General features: G+C 34.4%; 1 protein-coding gene across 1 annotated transcript; it reads right to left on the bottom strand.

The window, feature by feature from the left end:
- Nucleotides 1-7,802: 7,802 nt before the first annotated feature.
- Nucleotides 7,803-11,137, bottom strand: LOC112514698 (transport inhibitor response 1-like protein). The gene is made up of 3 exons (XM_025121296.1): nucleotides 10,587-11,137; nucleotides 9,950-10,475; nucleotides 7,803-9,398 (listed from the first exon to the last, which is right to left on the bottom strand). The coding sequence occupies exons 1-3, from the start codon at nucleotides 11,135-11,137 to the stop codon at nucleotides 8,634-8,636; spliced, it is 1,842 nt and encodes a 613-aa protein (XP_024977064.1). The 3' UTR covers nucleotides 7,803-8,633.
- Between the last annotated feature and the right edge of the window lie 1,607 nt (nucleotides 11,138-12,744).

Here is a 12,744-nt window from a genome sequence, read left to right as displayed (position 1 = left end):
TTATATTTTTTATTTTTTTTACCATCTTGTTTACATTAATTAATATATTATATTATTAAAGATTGTTCAATTATATTTTAAAATATTATAAATGATTAAGTTTTCAATATTGTCTTTTTTGATCATTTTACATTCATATTAGCTAGTTTTGTCAAACATGATTTGTTTATCAGTTAGCTTATCAGTCATCAACTAGTATGCAAAACATAGTCATAATCTCAAATTAAGTAGACATATACATTTTTTTCAATATATGTTGAAACCTCCATTATCTCCTCAAAACTCTTAAGGGGTTGTTTGGTTCACATAATGGAATTTGATGGAATTGGAATCCATCAAAGAAATTTGAATTTGAAGGAATTGGAATGGAATTTGACCATGCATTTGGTTGGTAAGAATTGGAATGAAATCTCTCAATAAAATTGGAACAATCGTCTTTGTTTGGACCATCCCACATATCGCCCCACCCACACCCTACCAACCATTATGTCACTACTGTCGTCATCACAACTATCACCCCGCCCCAACCCCACCCCAACCGCCCCCACCCCGCAATAGGTGGGGTTGTTGGGGGTAGGCAGGGTGGGGCGAGACATTGGGGATGGGGTCAGTGCGTGGAAAGTGAAGACTATAGTGGTAGGATGGTGGTTAGTAGTGGGTTGTAGTAGGGTGGGGGTGGGGTAGGTGGCGGGTTGGTAGATGTGACGATGATAATGGTGAGATTGTGGTCGGGTGGCTGGGGCCTGGGAGTGCGTGGGTATAATGACAACAATAGTGGCATGATGGTTAGTGGTGGGGTGGGGGTGAGTGGCAGCTGTGATAGCGACAATAATGGTGTGGTGGTGGGGGTTAGGTTAGGGGCGTGACAGTAACAGTAGTAGCATGGTCGTAGCAGGGATGTGCAGTGAGTGACCGAGGGTGGGTGGGTGTGATGACAACAGTAATGGCATGGTGGTTAGTAGTGAGGTAGGGTGGGTGGTGGTGATAATAGTGGTGTGGTGGTGGTAGTTGGGGGGTTAGGGGTGGGGCATCACAAACAGTAGTAGCATGGTCGTTGTGGGTGTTGATGGAATTCAATTCCTTCCATTATGCTAAGGAATGATAAATTCCTTAACTTGTAGAATTCATTGGAATTTGAAGAATTTCATCTATTTCAAGATATTAACCAAACAAAGGAATGGAATTTGGTCAAAGAAATTTGTCATCCCAATTCCATCAAATTCCTTCGAATTCCGCGAACCAAACGGCCCCTTAGGGTTCAACATGTTCTCATATGACATGGTCACACAGTCATCACATTCACAAAAAATTGAACCATTAATGGTTTGTAGGGTCCTTTTTTTTTCTTGGCTTCCTGTGCAGTAGTTTCTTGTAAGAGCTAGTTGTAATTTAACGACATCAACCACTCGAAATTTGTATGAAATAATTGTAACACAAATGAACGTTTTTTTTTTTTTTGTAATTTTCCATTAGTAATCCATCAATCTTCTTGCAACTTCTTTTTTGTTTTGCATGCAACATAGTCTACATGCTCTCAACGGGAGTTGTCTACAATTGAAGTTATATATTTATTGCATGTACATTGAGGGTTGAGTTCCGGTGAGAATGAGAGTTAAGATGAGAAAACGTAAGAAGGGATCTCCACCCTTGGATGCATATTAGGATTAAATGCACCGAAATGCACCAGATCAATCCTCGTATCAAGCGCGATTTATAGATGGGTTTGAGATTAAAAGTAATCAAAGATTCATATCTCTTCTTATACTTTTCGCTTTATCTGGTTTGGTTTTTACAAGACCATCAGGTTTTCTTAAACCAAATGTCTCGTATCTGATTTTGTTAGGAGTACTTTCATATTTTTTTTGATATATTTTAGTTAACATACGGTTTATGTATGTTGATGTGATAACTGTTTAAAATGAAAAATGAAAAGATAATGTGTATAAATTAAATTAAATTAAATTAAATTAAATAATTAATTATAAGGATATAAAATGTAATTAAATAACACACTTTAGCAAATTAGGTACGCATTTGTATAATCTCATTTTCCCCCTTTTTTTAATTAGAGAAAAATGACTATAAAATAAATCGAGTTAGGTAGATTAATTATTTTTGTCAGTTTCCCAATTAATGCCAACACCACTTACACCATGCTGCTGTCGTCACCACCACCGCCATTGTCGCAGTCACCACTGTCGTCATCATCGCTATAATCGCCACCATTACCAATTACCAATATTATTAATTTTATCATTGTGTAGTTGTTATATTTTAAGCGATAAAATATCAAAGTGACATACGGTGGTCATTTATTATTTTCTTATTACAGTTTTGAAGTTATATTCAATGAATAAAACAAATAAATTCCAATTCATTTAACATATTTTATACCAATTCCTTTCACTCTAACGAATGATCGAATCTGATTAAATTTCGCTAATGTGAAGAAGAATTGTAAAAAACAATCTATCTCACTAACATATTAAAAATGTTAAAAATATGTATGTTTTGAACAAAAAGAATAAGAAGTGTTTCATTTTTTTTATAAATAAAACAATTAGTTTGAAAATAATATATTATATTTGTTTTAGAAAGTTGATTTTACTTATTATTTAATAAATATATCAAACTAATTAGAGAATTCCTAAATTATTCCTTAGGGTAGTGTTATATGCATTTATTTTTATGTTATAATCAAATCAAATCAAATCATTCATTAAAAATGTATATGAAGAATAAATTAGGGGTTATTTAGGATTGCTTATAAAAGATGTTTTTTAACTTATTTCAGTCTGACACCGATAAACTATTTTATGGTGTTTGGATAAGAAAAAAAAAATTGTTTATACCGGTGCCAAACCGGTAATAAGCTGTTTTTGATAAGTTAATCATTCATGACTTATAAAAACTGCTTATTACCAGTTTACAATTTTAATCATATTTTATTTAACTCCGATTTGATACCACATAAGTTGATAAGCACTTTTACAAAAAAAAAAACACAATTTGTTTTAAATAAGCAATCCCAAACACCCCCTAAGTTTTCATTAATTCCCCAACTACCCTTCAACCTCTTCTCTTCAACCTCTACGCTCCTTCCATTTCCAATCTTTCCATCTCTCGATCTTTGCTCATTCCATCTCAATTCTTTCCATATCCAGCCATTTAATCTCATCTTCAGTCATTTTTAATTTTCCATCTCTCGATCTGCACTCCTTCCATCTCTTGATCTCCATCCTTTCCATATCTCCTCAATCTCGATTTGGTTAAGTGGGAAGGTTTTCTCCTCGATCTCGATTTGGTTCAACATGAGGGTTTCTCTCCTCAATCTCAATTTGGTTATCTCCTCGATCTCATACCATTGGGATTTTAATGTAAATTTTGATGGGTTCCTATTGAAACACACAAAGACACAAGTTAAAGCAGGAGAGTTTGGTTAGAATACAAGATGTTTAATGAAATGTTAGAGAGAGATATGGTTTCTATTTAGAAAATGTTTAAAAAATTGATATTTTCTTTTATAATTAAAAGTCATTTATTCAATATTTTTATCAAATAGTTGTTTTATTCAACAAAAATATAGAGTGGGGGGTAAAATGATTATTTTATTATATTCAAACTGTTTATTCAATAAAACAACTGAACAATAACTTATCTGTTATCATACAGACAACTTTATAAATACATACAACTTTATTCATACAAGTCTTATTAGAAAATTAACCGAACAACCCTTTAATGAGACTTACAACTTATTTAATCAGTTATAAGTGTTTGATAATGACTTAATAATATAAAAAAATGACTTATTCAGTAAGTTTCTAGGATAATTTTATGTAAAAAAAAAATCAAGTTTTTTTTCAACTTTATACTTCCATCTATAAAAAAACCTTTTCATATAAAAACTTTCTCGATCTATAAAGACAAATTATTTAATACATACAAATTCATTTATAATAACACTTTATAAAAAACCAACCAAACACTTCCCTTTAAATATACCTCTTAATAAAATAAAAAAGTTTGAGATGTAACTTCTCATATTTATTTGTCCATAGCAACATGTCAGGTTTGACATAGGAAAGTACAAATTTTAGTTCCTTTAGTACAACTCAGCCTACACATGATTGATTTGACCATTTTATCCCTGGTGAAAAAAAGAAGATTTACCAAGGTAAAATAATAGTTGAAGATTTCTTGGAAAGAAGGTTGGGGCAACTCCAAAAGCAATTCAGGTGGTGTGACTTCTGACCCCACAACCCCGCCCCCCATCTTTGTACTTGATGTACCCACTCACAAGCACAAAGTACAATTCAACAACTATAAATATAAATAATTTCACACACTCAAGTGTCCCATCTTCAAAACTCTTTTTCAAGAGCTCCAAAAATATCAATTACATTAATAAAAGAGTGAATTACATTTTTGGACTTTGGTCATTCCACATCCCTCCGATTTGTAAAGGGAAAAGTACAATAAAAACCAATGAATTTTTTTGTTTGGAATGATTAAGTTCTTAGACTTTTTTTTGGAACAAATAAGTTTTTGGACATTCCAAAACATGTTAAATAAGTCATTGGATATTCCAAAATATGTTAAATAAGTCCTTGGACAATTTTTGGAATAAATAAGTTCTTGGACATTCCAAAAAATGTTAAATAACTCCTTGGACAATTTTTGGAACAAATAAGTCATTGAACAATCCAAAACATGTTAAATAACTTCTTGAACTTTTATAAAACATGTTGGATACATTCTTATGACTTGTACAACTAGTTAAAGTGGTAAAACAGTGAAAAAAAAATCGGGAAAAAACCCCAATAAACATTCATATTTTGAACGATTAAGCCCCTAAATATTTTTTGAACCAAAAAGTATTTAGATCTATAAAATTAAACAAATATAACAAAAAAATACTTACATTTACAAAAAATAATTACATTTAAAAAAGATTTTTGATAAAGTTTATTTTAATTAAAATTAAAATATATTATGTCAGTGATTTTTCAAACAAAAAAAATAATTATTATTAAATTTATTTTAATTAAAAATATATATATCATGTATGTGATTTTTTAAATTAAAAAAAAAGATTTAAAAAGATTACTGGTGAAATTTATTTTAATTAAAAATAATATATTTTTTATATTTTTTATTTTTTTAGTTTAAAAAATCACTGACAAAATATATTTCCGGATTGTTTTCACTATTTTATCACTTTATCGTTCAAAATATGAATGTTCATTGGGGTTTTTTCCGGATTTTTTTCACTATTTTACCACTTTATCGTTCAAAATACGAATGTTCATTGGAGTTTTTTGGGGATTTTTTTTCACTATTTTACCACTTTAACTAGCTGTACAAGTTATAAGAATGTATCTAACATGTTTTATAAAAGTTCAAGAAGTTATTTAACATGTTTTGGATTGTTCAATGACTTATTTGTTCCAAAAATTGTCTAATGAGTTATTTAACATTTTTTGGAATGTCCAAGGACTTATTTGTTCCAAAAATTGTCCAAGGAGTTATTTAACATTTTTTGGAATGTCCAAGGACTTATTTGTTCCAAAAATTGTCCAATGACTTATTTAACATATTTTGGAATGTTCAAGAACTTATTTGTTCCAAAAAATTGTCCAAAAACTTATTTAACATGTTTTGGAATGTCCAAGGACTTATTTGTTCCAAAAAATTGTCCAAGGACTTATTTAACATGTTTTGGAATGTCCAAGGACTTATTTGTTCCAAAAAATTGTCCAAAAACTTATTTAACATGTTTTGGAATGTCCAAGGACTTATTTGTTCCAAAAAAAAGTCCAAGGACTTAATCATTCCAAACAAGAAAGTCCATTGGTTTTTATTGTACTTCTCCCATTTGTAAAATACATTAGTGGTCCTTCAATTTGTAAAGTACAATGTGAAAACCATATCCGTCGTCTACAAGTGTGGAACTCGAAATCGAATGTGTGGAACTAAAGCCGATAACCATGAGCATCACCAGAAGCGTTTTCGGCTAATCCCCAGTATCTTTGATTTTTGTTTGAGGTTTGGATCCACATATTAAGGTTAGATTTGTTTAGGGATTCAGTTTTATTTAGGGTTTCGATCCATAGATCTAGATTAGATTGGTTTGGGGTTTCAGTTTTTGTTTGTAATGTTAAGAGATTTCATTTAGGTGTTTGCATATGTATCTGGGTTGTTTCTTGTATATGTATTAATTTTTTCATTTACGGGTTTGAGAAATCCGTTTTTAATCTTTCTTTCCACTTCTATTGTTCTTGATTTTTTTTGGATTTGCTCTTGAAATCATGTACGGGTAGATGATGGCAGTGGTGGTGGTGATTAGGATGAAGAAGATTACTAAAACGAGACCAAAATGCCCCTATGTGAGGGGCACATGACCTACTTAACAGAGGCAGTTTCAAAGCGTCAACAAGAGGGACTCATTTGGGCTTAAAAACATGATTTTTGGAACAAAAATGTAATTCACTCTTAAAAAATTAAGTAAACAAATATTTTGGTATTTTTATTCATAAAAAAATTTCTCTAACCGGTAATACCAACTCTTACACAAACATACAAGATTTCTAGGTATATTTCTTTCTATCTCTAGTTATATAAATTCTCGATAGGGGCTTAATCAAATGAGAACCCTATATATTGTGATAATTGTGAAAACTTTTAACTTAAGATATTCTTTCACATGTGTTTTTTTTTTTATCCAAGTTAGTGTTTAATGTATTGATTAACATATATTTGTTTCCTAACGTGATACTGTGTAATTTTTTTTCTTTCACAAACACGTTAAAAAGTTTCACATTAAGAACCAAATACATGTAAAAACAAGCACAGAGTAAAACAAACATACAATATTCTAAATCAGTCTTGTATGGAAAGAAAAAAAATATATCATATAAAATAGCAGATGTTACTTAAGTTGTAAGGGTTCTCAGAATGTAAGAGCTCTCAAAAAAGGCTCCCTATTTTTAAATTATTAAAATTTCAAATTATACTTGTTTTTTAACTGAATTAATAGTTTTTATTATTAATTCTAAATTAAACTTTTCTATTATACAAAACAAACATGCCATTATAATATATATATATATATATATATATATATAAAAAGTATTTACTATTTAACATAAGTTAGAATACATAATCCTTCAATTTATTGAAACTCAAGATTAAAGTTAATATAAAATAATTTATAAACACATAAAAACTAGAGTAAATTTCAATTTTTGATCAGGTAGTTTGTTAATAATTTAGATTATTGTCTTTTTTTAATAACTTGGATATCCAATTCATTATGCAAGCTGATTAATCTCAGGACAATCTCCTGCTTTGCAGATAGTTTGGAGTTATTGCATTTGAATCTCTTTGACCACAAGAGAATTTTTATTCCTCATTGGATTTGAACCTGAGATGTCCTGGTACTTTTGACCTTTGGAGTTAGACTCAAACCGATCATGCACCACCCTTATGGTTAAATTATGTCTTTTGTGGTTAAATTCGTACCTTTAAAGTACAACGGCTCAAAATAATAAATAATGGTAAACCAACAAAAAGATGTCAATCATAAGAACAAAATAGTATGGAAATACAAATTATAGGGATAAAAATTGCAATTTCTAAACCATAGGGACAAAAAATATAATTTAATTTAAAAGCTATTAGAACTTTAATATTTTTTAAAATAAAAACAAATAAATCACAAAATTAAGGTACCAAAATTGTAATTGTGAAAAATAAAAATAAAAAGATTGATGTAAATAAATAGCATACACCAACCACGGAGGCCAAAACTGTAATTTACTCTATCAAAGACTTGGCAATGTACAACTCTTAATGCATGGTGTACAAGTCAATATAGCATAGCTGCAAATTTACCATTGTAGCCCTGAAGGAAAAGATAACTGAACAAAAATTATTTCCTAGAGCTATAAAAATACCAAATCTTGATCAATGTACAACTCTCAATGCTCAAGGTACAAGTCATGATCCGGGATTTGACTATTATACCCCTGGAGAACAAGAGCTGCCAAACACAAAGCATCACCTCAAATGTTGGCTACTAGCAAAGGAAAAAAAGAATAGTACGAAGATAGCTACAAAAATACCAAATCCTCAGCAGTCAGCACAAGGTACAAGTTCCTAAAGCACGATTGCGGATTTGACGGTTTTACCCCTGGAGAGGAGATTTACCAAACATAAAAGCAGGATCCAAATGTTGTCTACTTGCTAACAAAGGAAAAGAATACTATGAATTATGATCATCATCTACCCGACTTAAAGATGCACAAAAAGCCCGTGACCGAAGCCCGGCCTGAAAAAGCCCGACTACCTGCGACGGCTAAAGAAGGAAAACCCCGAATTCTTCAGTATCTTTGCTGTTTCCAGGATCAAGTTCAAGTTCGACCATCGATCTGATCCCTCTAATTCCTGCAGCTCGATCCGAAGCTTAATGAATATGAAGAGAAAAGATTGAAAGAAAACGAGCATAAAACCGAAAAGATTAATCTTTGGCACGAAAAATGTGCTTTTTCCTCGTACCCATCAGGAAAAAACCCGAGTTAAGGAAGAAAGACCGATCCTTTTAGGCCCCAAAAGCCGTTTCAATAGACCTGTCACAAAATGTTGACGTAGTGTGGCGCATCAGCTCGTGGGCCGTCGAGACTTCGGTACATATAAAGCGTATCGACGAAATCGCCCCTCTCCCCGCCTTCCACCCCATCCCCACGGAACACTTCCACCACCAACCTCGGTAACTGTCGAGCCACATTGGTGCACCCTTGTCGAGTCACTCGACAAGATGACATCCAAACGAATCTCATATTGTAAAAATGGTGTAGACCCGACCATAAAGCCGAATCTCCAAAGGGGCTATCTCTGATCTCAAGCTTTTGCAAATTGGTGCACCCTTCTAAAATGTACTTCAGCCCGATATCACTTTCTCCATTAAACGCCACCGATAACGTTCTCACGAGTTTACCATATTGCCCTATGTAACTAAACGCCCTATCCGTAAGTAAACCAGAAACTGCGAGCCGAGTAAGTTTCTTACAGTTCTTGACGATGGCTCCAAACCCCTCATCCATCGGTTCACCGGTGACATGGTCCGGTCTGTATCGGTCAATAATACAGAGCCGGAAAACAACAAGATCCGGGCAGTTTTTAGACATGGCTATGACTGCGGCATTAGTCATCTGCTGACAGAAGTAAAGAATCGATCGGAGTTTCCTACAGCCTAGAGAAATCGCAAGTAGACCCACATCAGAAACGGGCACTTCAGCGTTTTCGGTAGCATCGATCGGGAAAACACGAAGCTCACGAAGATCTTTGCATGTGGCTCCCACTGCCTGAAGGCCTTCATCACAGATTGAATCAAGTACCTACAGAGAAAGATCGAAATTGTTATAGTTTCACGTCAGCTAGAGTTTGACCATTTCTCCTCAATTGATCTCCTCAAAGACTCTTTGGAGAGTAATCTAATGGGGTTTTAAGTATTCTCATATGGTATCATAGACAAGATTTATGACTCTTAAGACCTAAACAATCTAGGGCAATCTATACATGTCTAGCTCCCACTCGACTCTCAGGTATAATCTATACGCCCCCTCTTGACACTTCGTCATAATACGTGCTGGTCTAGCTCCCCTCGGGGGTATTAGAGCCCATATCGGCTAAACTTTGACCATTTCTTCTCTATATATATTGCAACCTCCATTCTCTTTGGGCTCTTTTAGAGAGTGGTTTAATGGGTTCTACATAAAACGTGGATCATAAATAGCAAAATGGGATCTAAGTCATGAATTTCCTTCGATAATGTCGATTCTTTTGGGTGTAATGTAGATGATAGGCGTAATGAACATCCAAATATGCATATAACTTTAGGTATAAAAAGATTTGAACTTTCAAGAAATCTTGAAAAAATAAAACATACCCAGAAAACTTGAAGTTTATGGCAGTGACGAATAACGGGTTTCAGCTGTTCGGCATCGATGTTGGCATAGCTAAGATTTAAGGACGTAAGATTAGCGCATACCGGAACGATCGCCGGAAGATATTCCGGTGAGATTTCTCTGAACCCAGAAAGACAAACAATCCCTCTGCAAGCAGCAAATGCAGAAACGAAATCGGAATCTCGATTGTTATCATTCTGTTGTTGTTGTTGTTGTTGTTGTTGTTCTGGAGGACTAAAAGATCCGGTGCCTAAATGGGTCAATTGTGGTGCTCGAATGATTAATCGATAAAGTTGAGCTATGGAGATGTAACGATTCAATCTAAGCTTCTTTAAAAATGGCGATCTTGCTACTAGCTTCTCTAAAGAATCGAAATTAATAGGGGATTCAACACAATCAAAAGTTAAAGATTCCAAGTTGGTCGGAATATCCACCGGAAAACATGAAATCCAGTCGACTTCATCGTCGGAAACATCATCCTCAATTAACTCAAGAACTCGCAGCCGCCTGAATAAATGAAATTTCATCACAATGAGCTACAACTGATCATTTGATTTTAAGAATTGGGATCCACATAGAACAGATCTATATAAAATGGGGATGAATTCAAGAAATTACCGGCAGTCGCTAACGACGACGGCGAGTCCACTGGTGCCGAAACCTTCACAGCAGACCAAAATGAGCTCCTTGAAAGTGGGAAAAGAGTGAGCAATCACCGCCAGATCGTCGTCGGTGACGGACATCCGTTTGAGGTGGATCTTCTCCAGCGAACGATAAGCGATGGCCATGGTGGAAACCCAGGGTGAGAAGTGTGCACCCCAGTCCCGTGGCACGAGTCCAAAATCAGCAAACCGTGGTCTTCCCTTTATCGTAACGGACCGGACACGGCGGAAGCGTTGTGTGACCCGCCGTGGAGCCACCGCGTAGCAGTTTCCGATGAACACATCCGATCTGGTATACGCTTCAGCACGGTACCACGACTTGCAGACGAGAGAGACGGCGTTCCGGTCACGCCGTGATTTCAAGAAAACCAGAACGTTTTCGAGTACGTTTTCAAGAACTTGATCTGGGTAAGGAATAAAATAATCTCCGGCGGCGGAGTTCCTTGACCTGGCAGCGGTTCCATCGCCGGCGTCGTCTTCAGACATTTCCGAACGGTCGTCTGTCATCTGATCTAGATTTTGATTGCGGGATGGGTTGATTATAAAAAGAGGAATCTTTTTTGTTGAGATCAAAGAGAGAGAGAGAGAGAGAGAGAGAGAGAATCAAAAGATTATATTATTGAATTGAGGGTTTCTCTGTGATGGATGCATTGGGGATGTTCATCTGCAAACTCTAATGGCTTCCCACAAGAACAAAACACACACAGAGCCTCCTCCTCCTCCATTATTAAGGATTTGGTTTTTTCTTTATGCAAAGCTTTTGTCTTTTTATCTTGTACAAGTACCCCAGCACACTGTGTTACACACACTCTCTCTCTCTCTCTCTCTCTTATCTTCAAATTCTTTTCAAGATCCCTTTTGAGGATCACTGAATATACACACAATTCTAGCCAAACTTGCAATTATTTTAACTTTGATTTCTTTTTAAACCATTTTTAATTGATTTGGTACAATGGGACATGATTATATAAGAATTATAAACAAGATTGACATTAACTGTGTATTATTTTATATTATAAAACAACAGAGTAGTAAACTACAATTTTAGCTTTTTCTGGATTTCAGGTTTACATTTGGCTTTAAAAATAGTCCTTACTCATTAACTTCGTTAAAAATTATTCCTTAAGTAAGAGGCATTTTAGTCTTTTCACCCCTTTACACTACTTTTCTGTTAAAAAGTTAAATTATATTATATAAATCTATGTGAATAGTATGGGGCATCATCAGACAGGAACCCCCGAACCAGTCATCGTCTTCCTCCATCTCCTTATGTTTCTTCCAGCCATCTCTTCCCTTCCCATTGCCGACAATACCCAGAAACTACAACACCCTACCTCTCGGTATCGTCTTCCTCCATTTCCCTGTGTATGCACAGTGTGTGCAACCTGTGTATACAGTTCTTAGTGATTGTTTGTGTGTTTTCACAATGTGTGCAGTGGTGATGGTGGTTATAGAATATGGTGAAGGAGGTCGGGGATAGAGGTTGCAGTCTTGGTGATGGTTGTTTGGGAGGGGGTTAAAGTTGCCGTGGTGAATATGAAGGTGGTCGAAAAAATAGGGTGGGGCCTGAGAGAGACTGAGGACGGTGGAGGATTGAGAATGCTGTTGAAGTGGGTTACAAAGTGAACAATGGTCGGGGTATCTTGGGGAAGATGACCGGTGCTCGATGGGGAAAATGATCGGAGTATTGTGGAAAGTGAGCTTTGAGAAGAGAGGTAGTTTCCTCTTATAGTAATATGTTGGTCGGTGACGGTAAAACATGGAGTCCGATATGGTTGTTGTTGAACGGGAAGGGGACGAGGGTCATCGTGAAAAATGGGTGGGTTAAGGGGTTTGGGGGGCTTATTTAGTATAATATATCTATCTAACTATTTTATAAATCATTTGGTTAAAACTTTAAAAAACTCTTAAACTCGTTCATTTCTAAACGATTTCATCTTTATCTCAATTCGTGTAACTAATTGCATATAAACACAATCAAATACATGATAAACATCTCATTTTAAATATAAAAAATCTAAAATATAATTAGGATAATCAATGAGTTCTAACAGAATACTTAATTATTATCTTTATAAAATGTTATATTATTAAACCAAAAATAAATTATTTCA

The sequence above is a fragment of the Cynara cardunculus genome (assembly GCF_001531365.2).
Source record: "Cynara cardunculus var. scolymus isolate 2C chromosome LG 6, CcrdV1, whole genome shotgun sequence".
Taxonomy (NCBI): Eukaryota; Viridiplantae; Streptophyta; class Magnoliopsida; order Asterales; family Asteraceae; genus Cynara; species Cynara cardunculus.
This window is presented reverse-complemented; position numbering and strand designations above follow the sequence as displayed.

Excerpts from the sequence above, each read along its gene's own strand:
- LOC112514698 (XM_025121296.1), bottom strand. The coding sequence starts at position 11,137 with ATGACAGACGACCGTTCGGAAATGTCTGAAGACGACGCCGGCGATGGA. Across the intron at positions 10,476-10,586 it reads GTCGTCGTTAGCGACTGCCG|GCGGCTGCGAGTTCTTGAGT; the intron begins GTAATTTCTTGA and ends TCATTTATTCAG. Across the intron at positions 9,399-9,949 it reads ATAAACTTCAAGTTTTCTGG|GTACTTGATTCAATCTGTGA; the intron begins GTATGTTTTATT and ends CTTTCTCTGTAG.